General features: G+C 36.7%; 1 protein-coding gene across 1 annotated transcript; it reads left to right on the forward strand.

The window, feature by feature from the left end:
* Positions 1-785: 785 nt before the first annotated feature.
* On the forward strand, positions 786-4391 carry LOC123315392. The gene has a single exon (XM_044901101.1). The coding sequence runs from the start codon at positions 786-788 to the stop codon at positions 4389-4391; it is 3606 nt and encodes a 1201-aa protein (XP_044757036.1).
* Positions 4392-13358: the final 8967 nt, after the last annotated feature.

Below are 13358 nucleotides of genomic sequence, written 5' to 3' on the forward strand. Positions count from 1 at the left end.
TACGAATGCGGTCCCTAAGTTGTGCTTCATCTCTTATAGGATTCGAATAAATTTCATTTTTTTGAAGCCCCAGTAAAAAAATCTAGAGGATTTAAGCCTGGTGAATCATTGAATCGCATCACATCATATCGATGTTCGAGAGTTCTTTAGGCAAAGAAATAAAAAAACTCAGTCAGTGAATTAGCATCTTAATAACATTTTATTGATTTGTTGATTGATTATTTTCAGCAGGAAGTGCAAAATAAAAGTATTTATGGAAAAGGTGAAAAAATCAATTTTTCATAGAAATGCTCCATTTTCGATAAACATTCAAATATCTTTTTTCGTGAGAAGGTTTTCTCCTGTATTTTACTTTTTCGGAATCCTCACAAAATGGGCAACTTTTTAACGTAATATGCAGAAAAGGTCTAGTGTCTTTTTTATACCACGTCAGATAGTATTCAGCACAAAAAAACACTTCCTTCAGAACATGAATTTCAATTTTTTTTTTCAGAATCCCTGTATAATATTTTGTGGTATTTTTCATTGCATGAATTGGAGTAATCATTCAACAAAATTTACGGAAAAAAACTGATTCGAAAAGTATTTAATTGTAGCTTCTCCAAGAGAGAAAGCATTTTAAGTGAAAAAATTCAAAATTTTCATAAAACATCAAATATATATATATATATATATATATATATATATATATATATATATATATATATATATATATATATATATATATATATATATATATATATATATATATATATATATATATATATATTACGCAGGGGAGCGTAATGCTTTCGGGGACTGACGGCCCCGCGTACCCGAGTCGCCCAACTTCCAAGGTCAGCAGCCTGGAAGTTGATGTCATTGTTGCTCCTATCATAACTAGAAGTATGAAACAGGGCGGTAGAGGGCAGCGGGCTGGCCCTCTTCGGAGCCGTCTGGAGGAAGAGCCTGATGGGGTAAGCTTTGGGGCGAGCGGCGCAGCCCCCCGAGATGGCACCGTAAGTCAAATCTTGCAGCCCTTGAGAAGGGAAAGGAGGAGCATCAGCTTGGACGGGATTCGAACCCGTCCCGCTGAGGATCCATATAGACAAGATGGAAGAACACGATGGAACGAAGAGGAAAATATCCTTCTTTTACGGGTTCATTACATCGCAAAGGACTTAGAACTCAATAGGAACGCCAACTACAGACAGGCACTCACTAATACCTGGAACGACTTGAACCCACTCAAACAGTCCTACTCCAACCTGCTATCCAATAGGGTCAGATGGCTTTTGAACAACGAAAAGTTCACGGAAACCGAACTGTTCAACATCAAGCTTAGCTGCTACCCGCGTGGCGCTGTAGTGGATCACAATGAAAACTCAGCCGAAGAAGCCCCTGCCCCCACACCACTGGCAGTGGAAAATACACCTAAAGCTGGCAGACTTGAACGGGCGCTGATAAAAAATTACCTTCTATATGCCGGGTTGCCGCCCGAGAGCAGACCGAGAATACCAAGGCTGAAGGGCTCCAAAGTCATGCTACAGAAAGTGAAGGACTTGAACGATATTATGCAGACAAACTTATTGACCACCTGGAAGTTAGAAAATGTAGTAGATTACGTGTACGCGGGAGCAATCACAATCTGCTCAGAGCTGGGTATAGAAATCAAGAACACACAGCCTAAAAAGAAGGAAGCACCTCCACCGTGGAAACACCGCCTGGAAAAGAAGATTAATGACATGAGGAAAAATATTGGCATAATACATACTTACCTGAATTCGGAAGCACCATCCAAAAGAGTCGAAAAACTGACACGCCGAATAGCATCAGCTTTTAAGATCAAAGCTCGGAATAACCGCTTCAGGGAGAGTGTAACAGAAATATACGACAGGCTGAAACAGAAAATAAAAGTGTTAGGAAGTAGATTACAAAGGTACAATGAGAGAATAAAAAGGTACCAAAACAACCAGCTCTACTACAGAAATAAGCAGCAGTTCTTCCGCCTTCTAGAACAGGAAATCACCGATGATGGAAGCGCGCCTACCGAAGAATCCATGCATTCGTTCTGGAGTAAAATATGGGAAGAGGATAAGAAGCATGATGACCGGGCACACTGGATTAGGGATGCAGAAGCAGAATCTGCTAAGTTCCAAATGGAAGACATTAACATCACCACGGAACACATAAGAACAGCATTGAAGAAGACGAACAACTGGTCTTCCCCAGGTGTGGATAAAATCCAAAACTATTGGTGGAAACATTTCACGGCCTCACACGAACACCTCGCAAGGCTTTTCCGGGAAACCCTCACAGACCCCACAAGGATACCCGAATTCTTCACGCTCGGAGTCATGCACATGTTGCCAAAGGGAATTAACACCACAGACCCCAAAAAATACCGGCCCATCACCTGCCTACCAACCATTTACAAGATCTTAATAGGGGTACTAACCAGCCACATCTGGCAACATGTGAATAAGAACAACATAATGGAGCAGGAACAGAATGGCTGCCGTGGAAACTCCCGAGGATGCAAGGAGCTCCTGATCACCGACCTCATAGTAACTAGGCAAGCCAAGAAGAAGCAAAGGAACATTTCGATGGCGTGGGTTGACTACCAGAAGGCCTTCGACTCGGTACCCCACACTTGGCTTATAAAAACGTTACAATTGTATGGAATATCGAGGCCCATCATCAACCTCTTGGAGCATCTGATGAAGACATGGCGCACGCAGCTGGTGGTGAACACCAAACAAGAGAATTATAAGACCGCCGTAATCAGAATCAGGAGAGGTATTTTCCAAGGGGATACTTTGAGTCCCCTTTGGTTCTGTTTAGCACTGAACCCCCTGAGTAGACTACTAAAAAACCAGATATACGGGTACATTTTACAGAAGGCGAGGAATATAAAAATTAACCACCAGTTCTATGTAGATGACCTGAAGCTCTATGCTGCAAACGAAGAGCAGCTCAAGAAACAACTGAGAATAGTGGCAGCGTTCTCAAAGGACATTGGAATGGAGCTCGGAATAGACAAATGCGCCGTGGTTCATGTTAAGAGAGGCCGGGTACAAGAGGGCACAGGCTTATCTGTGATGAAAGACCTCACGATCCCGCAACTGGGAAAACAAGAATCCTATAAGTATCTCGGAGTGCAACAGGCTCTGGACATTAAAACCACAGAAATGAAGAATAATTACAAAGAAAAGTTCCTCAACAGACTCAAGAAGGTACTCCAGAGTAGGTTGAACTCGAAGGCGATGTTTGAGGCGGTGAACATATGGGCGATACCTTGTATTGCTTATTCTTTTGGTGTGATCAAGTGGTCAAACTCAGAGCTGAAAGAAATTGACAAAAGAGCAAGGGCATTACTTACCAAGCAGGGAATCCACCATCCCCACGCGTCCATGAACAGGTTGTATGTCCCAAGGCATGAAGGGGGGAGAGGGCTGCAGAACCTGGAAATAGTGCACGACAGAACAGTCCGCAGTATGAGAGAGTACTTCCAAAAAAAAAACTCACCGTTCCATCGAGCTGTATGTCAAGAAGATAACAACCTGAGTCCTCTGAATTTGGCAGGCCACTTAGAACCAGCGCGACTAACCGCCGAAATGCTTATACAGGAGTGGCATAGTAAAGCTCTGCACGGAAGATACCCTGGATGCCTGAAAAATAATCAAGTTAAGAAAAAAGAGTCGCTTACTTACCTTACAGCCGGATACCTGTTTCCTGAAACAGAGGGAAGATTAATAGCTATACAGGATCAAGTTGTCCCAACCAGATCATATATTAAGAACATCACCGGACGGAACATACCAACAGACAAGTGCAGAAAATGTTCCCAAGTTACCGAGTCGATTCAACACGTTACACCATCGTGCTCTGTACTGGCCCCAGTGGACTACATGCAGCGCCACAACGCGATGGCAAAAGTATATCATCAGGCCATTGCCAAAAAATACGGACTCATAACTAAGACAGTGAAGCCCTTCGAATACTGCCCTAACAACATCCTGGAAAATGAAGGATATAAATTGTATTGGGATAACTTCATTACAACCGACAGACCCATACAACACAACAGGCCCGATATTCTGCTGTTCAAAAAGAAAGAGCGAACAATAGAGATCCTGGACGTCGCTATACCGGCTGATGACAATATCCAAAAAGCGTTCGTCGAAAAGCTGACGAAATACCATGACCTGGCGTTTGAGATGAAAACCATGTACGGCCTAAAATCAACATCCATAGTGCCCTTAGTCATGTCCACGAATGGACTGGTGGAGACACACCTGGTGGACAATACCCTGAATCTAGGATTGGACAAAGAGCTAGTGAGTACAGCTCAAAAGGAGGTCATTCTAGCGAATACCAAAATAGTGAGGAAGTTCTTAACGTCCGTTTGAGTAGCCTTGGTAGAAGGTTCTGCCTGGCTCCTCAATGGCCTACCCAGCTTGGTGATAGATAAAAAAAAAAAAAAAAAAAAAAAAAAAAATATATTTACGCCGATGCGTGCATAGCTGGACCGTCGTTTCCATATGTGTATCCGTGCATGGCTGGACGCCATATTTTTATGCCTTAGCGGGAATAGCTGGACCACATCGATGCAACGTTGCCAGATTCAGCCCGTAATCTTGGATATGAGGAAAATGTTTGAATAATCCATAGGTTTGTTCGTAGTGTGGTTCACAACGGTTGTGAACTGTACAGAGCAAGCGCAATTCCATTTTAGGGTAGCGAAAATCCATTTGCGCTTGCTCTATATAGTTCACAACCGTTGTGAACCACACTACGAACAGGCCTTATATATTACACTATGGTATGGTAGATAATGATAAGTTGAAAGAGATCTCATTATTGTTTCTTTAAATGCTCAGGGAGACTTATAGATGACGCAAATATGTGGTAGCATTTTTTTGGTTAGAATAATTTACCGACTGCTATAAGTGGATAAAACCTAGAGAAAATAAGAGTGGTGAAGTCAGGATTGTGTTTTCATCATTATCAAAAAAAGATTTACTCAACGATCAGATTCGCCTCAATGACTCCCTATTACTGAATGTATTTTGAAAATTTGTGTCCAACTAGTAGTATCGCGGAAATAAAATAAACAAAAAAACAAAAAAATTTGAAAAATTCAATGTTGAAATTGAAAAAAAAAAATAAAAAACCTCGTTGAAATCTAAGGGTAGATAATATTTTTCGATAACATCGAGGATTTAAGATTTCATTATAAATTAATCGAAAGTCAATAGAGAGTTTCATTGTCTATACGATCGATCCTCCGATTGTTACCTACCTGTAAATTGCTCTGAAGTTCCCGGTGATCAGTATAATATTATGACCTCTAGTCTTATCTGTTTCTGTCCCGAATTGTTTCGAATGTTCCGGAAACTATCATTACCTCCTCCCAATTCTTAGCAATACAGTCTGATTGCTTGTTTATATATTTTTGTTTCGGTACCAAATATTTTAGTTTACACTTCTGAAGATGCTATTGTGATAGCGAAACAAGTGTCATGGTTTAAAGGTTTAAAAACTCATTTTGTCAAAAACGTATAATCAGTTTCAAGTTCAATTATGGATTTTCATCAAGTATAGGCCACATCAATTCAATATGAAAAGATAACCTTTCAATCAACAAGAAATAAAATAGTCTGTTTGTTATTAGTCGAACTCTAATTATATGAGACATGTTGAGCCTAACCTACATAGGTACCACTCATTATCTCACGTGAAACTATCCCTTATACATCAGTCTGCTTTACATTAGATAATTTTTAGCCATTTGAAGCGATTAAATACATCTTTTATTTTATAAAGCTTGGATGTTGGGATTAAGGAAATTATTTGCATATTGATTCTATATAGGATACTTTTATAATATAGTTTCAATTTCAGTATTGGCAAATTAGGGGGATGAACTAGGCCAACAAAAGGTTGGTTAGGTTAGGTTAGGTTATGTTTGGGTTAGGTTGTGCTAACCTAAATGATCATCTTATAGTAATTAGATGGTTAAAACACTGGGAATTCCGAAAAAATAATTGAGGATGAACACTCCAATAGCTGTGGCAATAGGAGTGGTCTCTAAAAAGGAGGTTAGGTTTTGATTGGGTAAGGTTGCGTTAGACTAAATGATCATCCTATTGTGATTAGATGTTAAAAACATTGATAATAAGATGGTGATTGGATGGTAAAGACACTGAGAATTCCAAATTAAAGAATAAAAGAAAGAACTACACCAATAATGAGGTTGATTTATGGTTGGGTTAGGTTGTGTTACCCCCAATTACTGATATTTAATTTAACCATATTATACAACATTTATCATCATGTTTGGGAACCATTAGTCGAATCGGCAGTCATATAGAGATCCAACGAAAACGATCCACAATCCACGACTTATCGTTGCTGCTTTTCTATATTTTTCATTTTACTATTCAGATATTTCGGAACAAAGAGATTCATATATGCGTCAATCGCTGGACCGATGTTGTTGTTGAAGGTCTTCCTGTAATTCAATTTTTAACATATACAAGCGTGTTTAGCTGGACGTTAGTTTTCTCCCCACCAAAATCTTAAAATTTACATTGAGGAAACAAGATTTATTATGTGAAACCATTGAGTTGTATACTCAAAGCTAAGACTAAGAGAAACATACTTTCAATACTTTATGGTTTCCGTTGTCAGGCGGGACAATATACAGGGTGTTTCACGAGTAAACGGACAAATGAGAACCGTGAATAGAGAGCATTGAGCTACGTTTAAAAACACCTCATATGTGTGTACTCTGTTTCCGATATAAAGAGTGTTTTCTGATATTTCTCAAATTTTCGTTTCGCTTTAACTTCTGAAATACTCGATCTATTCGACTGAAAATTTATATTTGAGCTAAAGTTTTCAGTTTCAATGAAACAGAACATCAAAATCCGACAAAAACCAGTACCGGATATGTTCATTAAGTTTCGAGAAAAATCATGAAATAGGTAAATTTTAATCTCCCAACTTGCCAACATTCGACGGAAATTCTAAAGTTATAACGCCATCGGTGCTAGGAGTGGTGACGTCATCGATGATTTCTGAATACCAAAATGTCATATGTAATACCAAATAGACAGTTCCTCAACCCCCTAATGCTCTTTCTGTTCTCTATTCATCATATAAACATTAGGAAATTTTTCTATAGAGTCCTATATGTATATACAGGAATACAATTATAGATCATTCTCGTTGATCAAAAAATGTACACACACTGGACTTACATTAACCTACAATACAATTGCTGATTGTAGAAATAAGATCTGGTCCTGTACATCCTACGAATGTTGAAAAATAAATAATTATGGATGATCGAAAAAGATACATCCATTTGACGTACAGGAAAGTACAATTTCTGAATCATCATTGCTGATTGTAGAAATAAGATCTGGTCCTTTACATCCTACGAATGTTGAGGAAAGAAAAATTATATATACTCGAAAATGATACATCCAGTTTTGTTGTACAGAAGGATAAAATTTCTGGAAGCAGATATTTAGATCTAGATCGGAACATCCAAAAGATATATATACTATTGTGGATAATTCACGTTGATCCAAAAATGTACATCAAGTGAACTTACATCAACGTAAAATTTCTGAATCAGCATTGCTGATTGTAGAAATAAGATCTGTACATCCTACGAATGTTGAGGAATGAATAATTATGCATACTCGAAAATGATACATCCAGTTTTGTTGTACAGAATAGTACAATTTCTGGAAGCAGATATTTAGATAGAAATTATTTGCATATTAATTCTATATGGGATACTTTTATAATATAATTTCAATTTCAGTATCGGCAAATTAGGGGGATGAACTAGGCCAACAAAAGGTTGGTTAGGTAAGGTTATGTTTCGGTTACGTTGAGCAAACCTAAATGATCATCTTATAGTAATTAGATGGTTAAAATACTGGGAATTCCGAAAAAATAATTAAGGATGAACACTCCAATAGCTGTGGCAATAGAAGTGGTCTATAAAGGGGGGGTTAGGCTTTGGTTGGGTTAGGTTGTGTTAGACTAAATGATCATCCTATGGTGATTAGATGTTAAAAACATTGATAATAAGATGTTGATTGGATGGTAAAGGCACTGAGAATTCCAAATTAAAGAATAAAAGAAAGAACTACACCAATAATGAGGTTGATTTATGGTTGGGTTAGGTTGTGTACCCCCAATTACTGATATTTAATTTAACCAGATTATACAACATTTATCATCATGTTTGGGAACCATTAGTCGAATCGGCAGTCATATAGAGATCCAACGAAAACGATCCACAATCCACGACTTATCGTTACTGCTTTTCTATTGCTATTCTATTTTTCATTTTACTATTCAGATATTTCAGAACAAATAAGGGATTCATATATGCGTCAATCGCTGGACCGATGGTGTTGTTGAAGGTCTTCCTGTAATTCAATTTTTAACATATACAAGCGTGTTTAGCTGGACGTTAGTTTTCTCCCCACCAAAATCTTAAAATTTACATTGAGGAAACAAGATTTATTATGTGAAACCATTGAGTTGTATACTCAAAGGTAAGACATACTTTCAATACTTTATGGTTTCCGTTGTCAGACGGGACAATATACAGGGTGTTTCACGAGTAAACGTAAAAATTCGAGAAATTTTAGAAAACACACTGTATATCGGAAACCCGGAAATAGAGTACCTAGGACGCATATATGAGCTCAATGCTCTCTATTCACGGTTTTCGTTTGTCTGTTTACTCGTGAAACAACTTGTATTTGTTGAAAAAAAAACACAATAACCAATTGGAAATACGCAGTTTCTGCAAGAGAATTAAATCAACTGCGAAATGAGATGTTAAGGTCCATCGTTGAAGAAACGCTTACATGGCTCATGATCCAGCTATCCACGTACCAACATACAGGGTGTCCCAAAACTAGTGAATCAAACGTCACACCACGATAGAGTAGATCAAATACTATCGAATGATACAAACATTTGTTGAGCGAAAATGTACCGTTTCTGAAAAAACCTAACCTAAAGTTCCGATTTTCGAACTATTTTTTTAATCACAAGGCCAATTTGTTATTAAAGATAGCGTTTTTCTCCCTTATTATCACCCCTATAGAGGGGGTTTATTCTAAGTAATCAAAATCATGTAGAAAAAACAATTGTTTTAATTTAAATTTACTTAGGTTATCGATTAACTACTTAAAATAATTTCAATTAGGGGAGATAACACAATAATCTAAGTTCAATATAATTTAAAATCGATGAACTTTTTCACAAACTGGCCCTGTGATTAAGAAAAATAGTTCGAAAATCGGAAACTTTAGGTATTTTAATTAAATTATGATTATTTTCGAAACGGTACATTTGCGTTGAACATTAATGTTGGTGTCATTCGATAATATTTGGTCTACTCTATCGTGGTGTGACGTTTGATTCAATAGTTTTGGGACACCCTGTATATCAAACATATTTCGATACGTGAATGGCTGGACCATGCTCTTTATGGAATATATTTGGCACCGAATAAAACTGAAATAGAAGCGTCCTTCAAGGGCCTGTTCCGATATTACTGGCACGCAATCGAATAACAATAGAACTCAAACGACTGGGCCAATAGGCATCGTCTCTGAAATACTGACAGTACTGTTCAGGAATATCGGAACAGACAGAAATGAGATAACGATGCAACAGAAAAGAAAAGAAGTATAGAATTCCTCTTATTATGACTTCAAATGGAAAATATAAAGATCAGAGAATAAAATGGTGAAATATTAGTTTTGAATTACGCTATAAGCTGAAAGCCTAGCTATAGGCTGAAAGCCTATAACAACAGGAAGAAGGAGGAGCTGTGTAATCAATTTATTAACTGAATCAATTAATTCATTGCATGATTAGCCCACTTCATGATTGCTGAAAAAAATATGTAGGTGTATATTTGTACTTTGACTGCAAAAAACAGGAATTTTTTTAATTTAGCTCAACCACCTCGTATTTATGCGGACGTAGTCCAGCCATGGACGTATTGATATATGATGAGGATATACAGATACGTGCATGGCTGGACCAACTGAGAAATGGAACCATGGTGCATGGTCCAGCTATCCACGTACCAACATATATATAACATATTTCGATCCGTGAATGGCTGGACCATGCTCTTTATGGAATATATTTGGCACCGAACAAAACTGAAATAGAAGCTCTCTTCAAATGAGATATCGAGATAACAGAAAAGAATAGGAAGTATAGAATTCCTCTTATTATGACTTCAAATGAAAAATATAAAGATCAGAGAATATAATGGTGAAACGGAATATTCTGAAAGCCTATAACAACAGGAAGAAGGAGGAGCTGTGGAATCAATTTATGAACTGAATCAATTCATTCACTGCATGTTTAGCCCACTGCATGATTGCAAGAAAAAAATATATACGTGTATTATTATTCAAAAAAGAAATGGTGTTGAGAAATATAACCGGTTTGTCGAGTTACTAACATTGTCAGAATTCAAATCAGCAATATTCTAGAACAATTTCTTAGGTGGAAGTAATCAGTTTAAAAATTCATCTTCCGATATTCTTCCAATTAATTATTATTTTGCATGCATTCTCGGCTCTTTTCTATGTAACAGAGTATAATATATGCTCAAAAAAAATCTTCATCATCTGTGATATTTTTCACGGGCAATCGACATTTTCACCAAAAAAACTTCAATAGTCTTATCAAATCAGATACAGAAGACAACGTAAATATAACATCCAAAATATTTTATTTTTAATTCTGGATCTATACATACATTACAATGGTACAGCTATAGAATGTATAGGTATCAGCCAAATCTCTTGGTAGGAGCAGTTAGGAAAACATTTTGATATTACATTAAAAAGGCTGACTGAATTTGATGCTTACAGAAATAATTTATCCACAAAATTTGTTTTAAGTTCTACCTAATTTATCAACTGAATCGACAATCTACTGAAGTTGTTAAAACACAACCTGACAACACTGCAAAATTTGTGAAACTGGGTGGGAGAAAAGGAAGTCCAGCTGAACATGCATAGACATAAAGAAATCTGATGTGCATAGCTGGACGTCCAGCTATGCACAGAAATGTCCAGCCATCACCGATTGTCAAAATTTTTGGTCCAGCTATGCACGCATTGACATAAATATATATATATATATATATAAATTCGACGATAAGGGTCTATCGACTCTGGTTTGGGGAGTGAATGAGGTACTCTTTATTCTACGCCAAGCTACAGTGATTATATATATATATATATATATATATATATATATATATATATATATATATACACCTTGCGTGCATTTTGGGGAACTGAAAAGTTTATACGGTATATACCGGTATATACTTTTATGGATATAATGGTTATTTCAAGGAACAGGCGAAAATCACTGAAACTTGTAATATTCATGTATTTGAACTACATAATATCAATGAATGTCTAACTAGATGAAAAATTGCAACTGAAATTTTAAAAAGTGTGTTTAACAGATTTCAGTATACCAATTTTTAGGCGAGTACTATAGTAAAATGGATTATCATCCATCGAAATCATCTTTTGAAATTCAGTAAAAAGCCTGATGTTCAATTCTAATCACGGAGGCTGTTGGGTATATTATTCCCTAGTAGATTCGTCCTGAAATTTCTCTGCATGGGGTTGTTTCAATATACAGAGAGTTATTGCAAGTGCACCGAATTATTGTTTAAGTAGTATTTTGTTTTAAATTTTTTTCTGAAGGTTCTTGCTCTCAATTGTGTTGCCGACCAAAAAGTTAAATATAATAGTAGGTATATTACATAACAAGAGTTGTAAGGAGCATATTAGTTGCCATACAACTCGAGTTGTGTACTATACTCTTTCTACGAACGCATTCATTCTCATGAAACTTAGAATTCCATTAATTGAATATATCTTTAATCAATCAATTGAATAACTACAAAACATCATACAACTATAATAAGTACCTATAGTTTAGTATATTGTAATAATTATTATTAATTGATACTGTGCAATTATTAATAACAAGAGAGGGCGAGTTGGTTGTCTGATCTTTTGTATTTACAAAAATAATATCATTGTTTTCACTTGTATTAGGCACATGTTATTTTTGATGAGGTGGCAGTCATGTTTTTCATAGAATTGTCTACATAACTCTAGGACACTGCTGATGACCGCCAACCGCTGTCTCTTCAATGCTATCATATCGCTACCAGCATCTACTAAAATTGTGGCAGAAGAACGCCTAACTGAAGCAATGGCCTTTGCATTGCTTGGGATTCTCTAAGCACAGATATTCCGCCACTTGTTTTGGCATGTTACATGGCAAAGTCTGAACATGCTGTCCTGCAGGACGTAGATCAATCTAGTTTTTACAAACCAGATGAAAGGACTCGGAAACGGCAAATGAACTTTGCGTTTCGGTTTTTGAATCTTCAAATATGAATTATCAGACATTTTTCCGTAACCTGCACGTCTTAAGGCCTCAAGTTGCGTAACACCTGCTTTCTACAAGCAACACTTATACCGATAATTAAAACTACCTGGAATCAAAAAGTATCAATATTTGCCTGTTTATTTACTATATATATACTATATAATTCGTGTATATCTACCTTCGTAAGCAAATATCTGCTATCTGGAGCGTTTTAAAGAAAGACATCTGCTTTTCTTTTTAGTAAAGCCAACAATTTAGGATAAGTCGCAATATTAATGTTACCATGGTTTATGTTGATTGTTGACCTTAGCATTGAATAAATTGAAGAAAACTGACGATAGCTTCATTGTTTTGAACAGATCAAAATATGCTACCATACCATTTTCCGAAAATGAATTGATTTCGAGTTTTTGCTTCCAATCCATGAGTTTTTGATAAACTGTTTCCTATCTTTCACGGGATTTTGCGGGTAATAAATTAATTGAAGCATTTTTCGCCTTCTCCACTACATCGGGTGGTGTGCACAATTCAACTTCGCTGCTACTGGACATTTTTGACAACAATTTCGTCATCTTCAAAGGATCTTGTCAAATCCAAAAACTGGTAACAATTTGAGATACAATTACGAAACGTCAAAATATTATGGATGCTATTCGCTTCCGTGGTAACTACTATGAACCAATCTTATTGGCTATTCGCCGTGCGATTCAATTCACAGATTTCACCGTATTGTCTGTAAAATCGCACAGCTTTACGTTGCACAGTGCTTAAAATAAGCAGTTACATACTTGGTGATATAATAGAATTTCCCCAAAGGTGTAGATTAAAGTTTATTCTGTATATACCGGTATATACTATCATGGATGTAATGGTACCTAAAAATG

Source organism: Coccinella septempunctata, chromosome 1, assembly GCF_907165205.1.
Source record: "Coccinella septempunctata chromosome 1, icCocSept1.1, whole genome shotgun sequence".
Taxonomy (NCBI): domain Eukaryota; kingdom Metazoa; phylum Arthropoda; class Insecta; order Coleoptera; family Coccinellidae; genus Coccinella; species Coccinella septempunctata.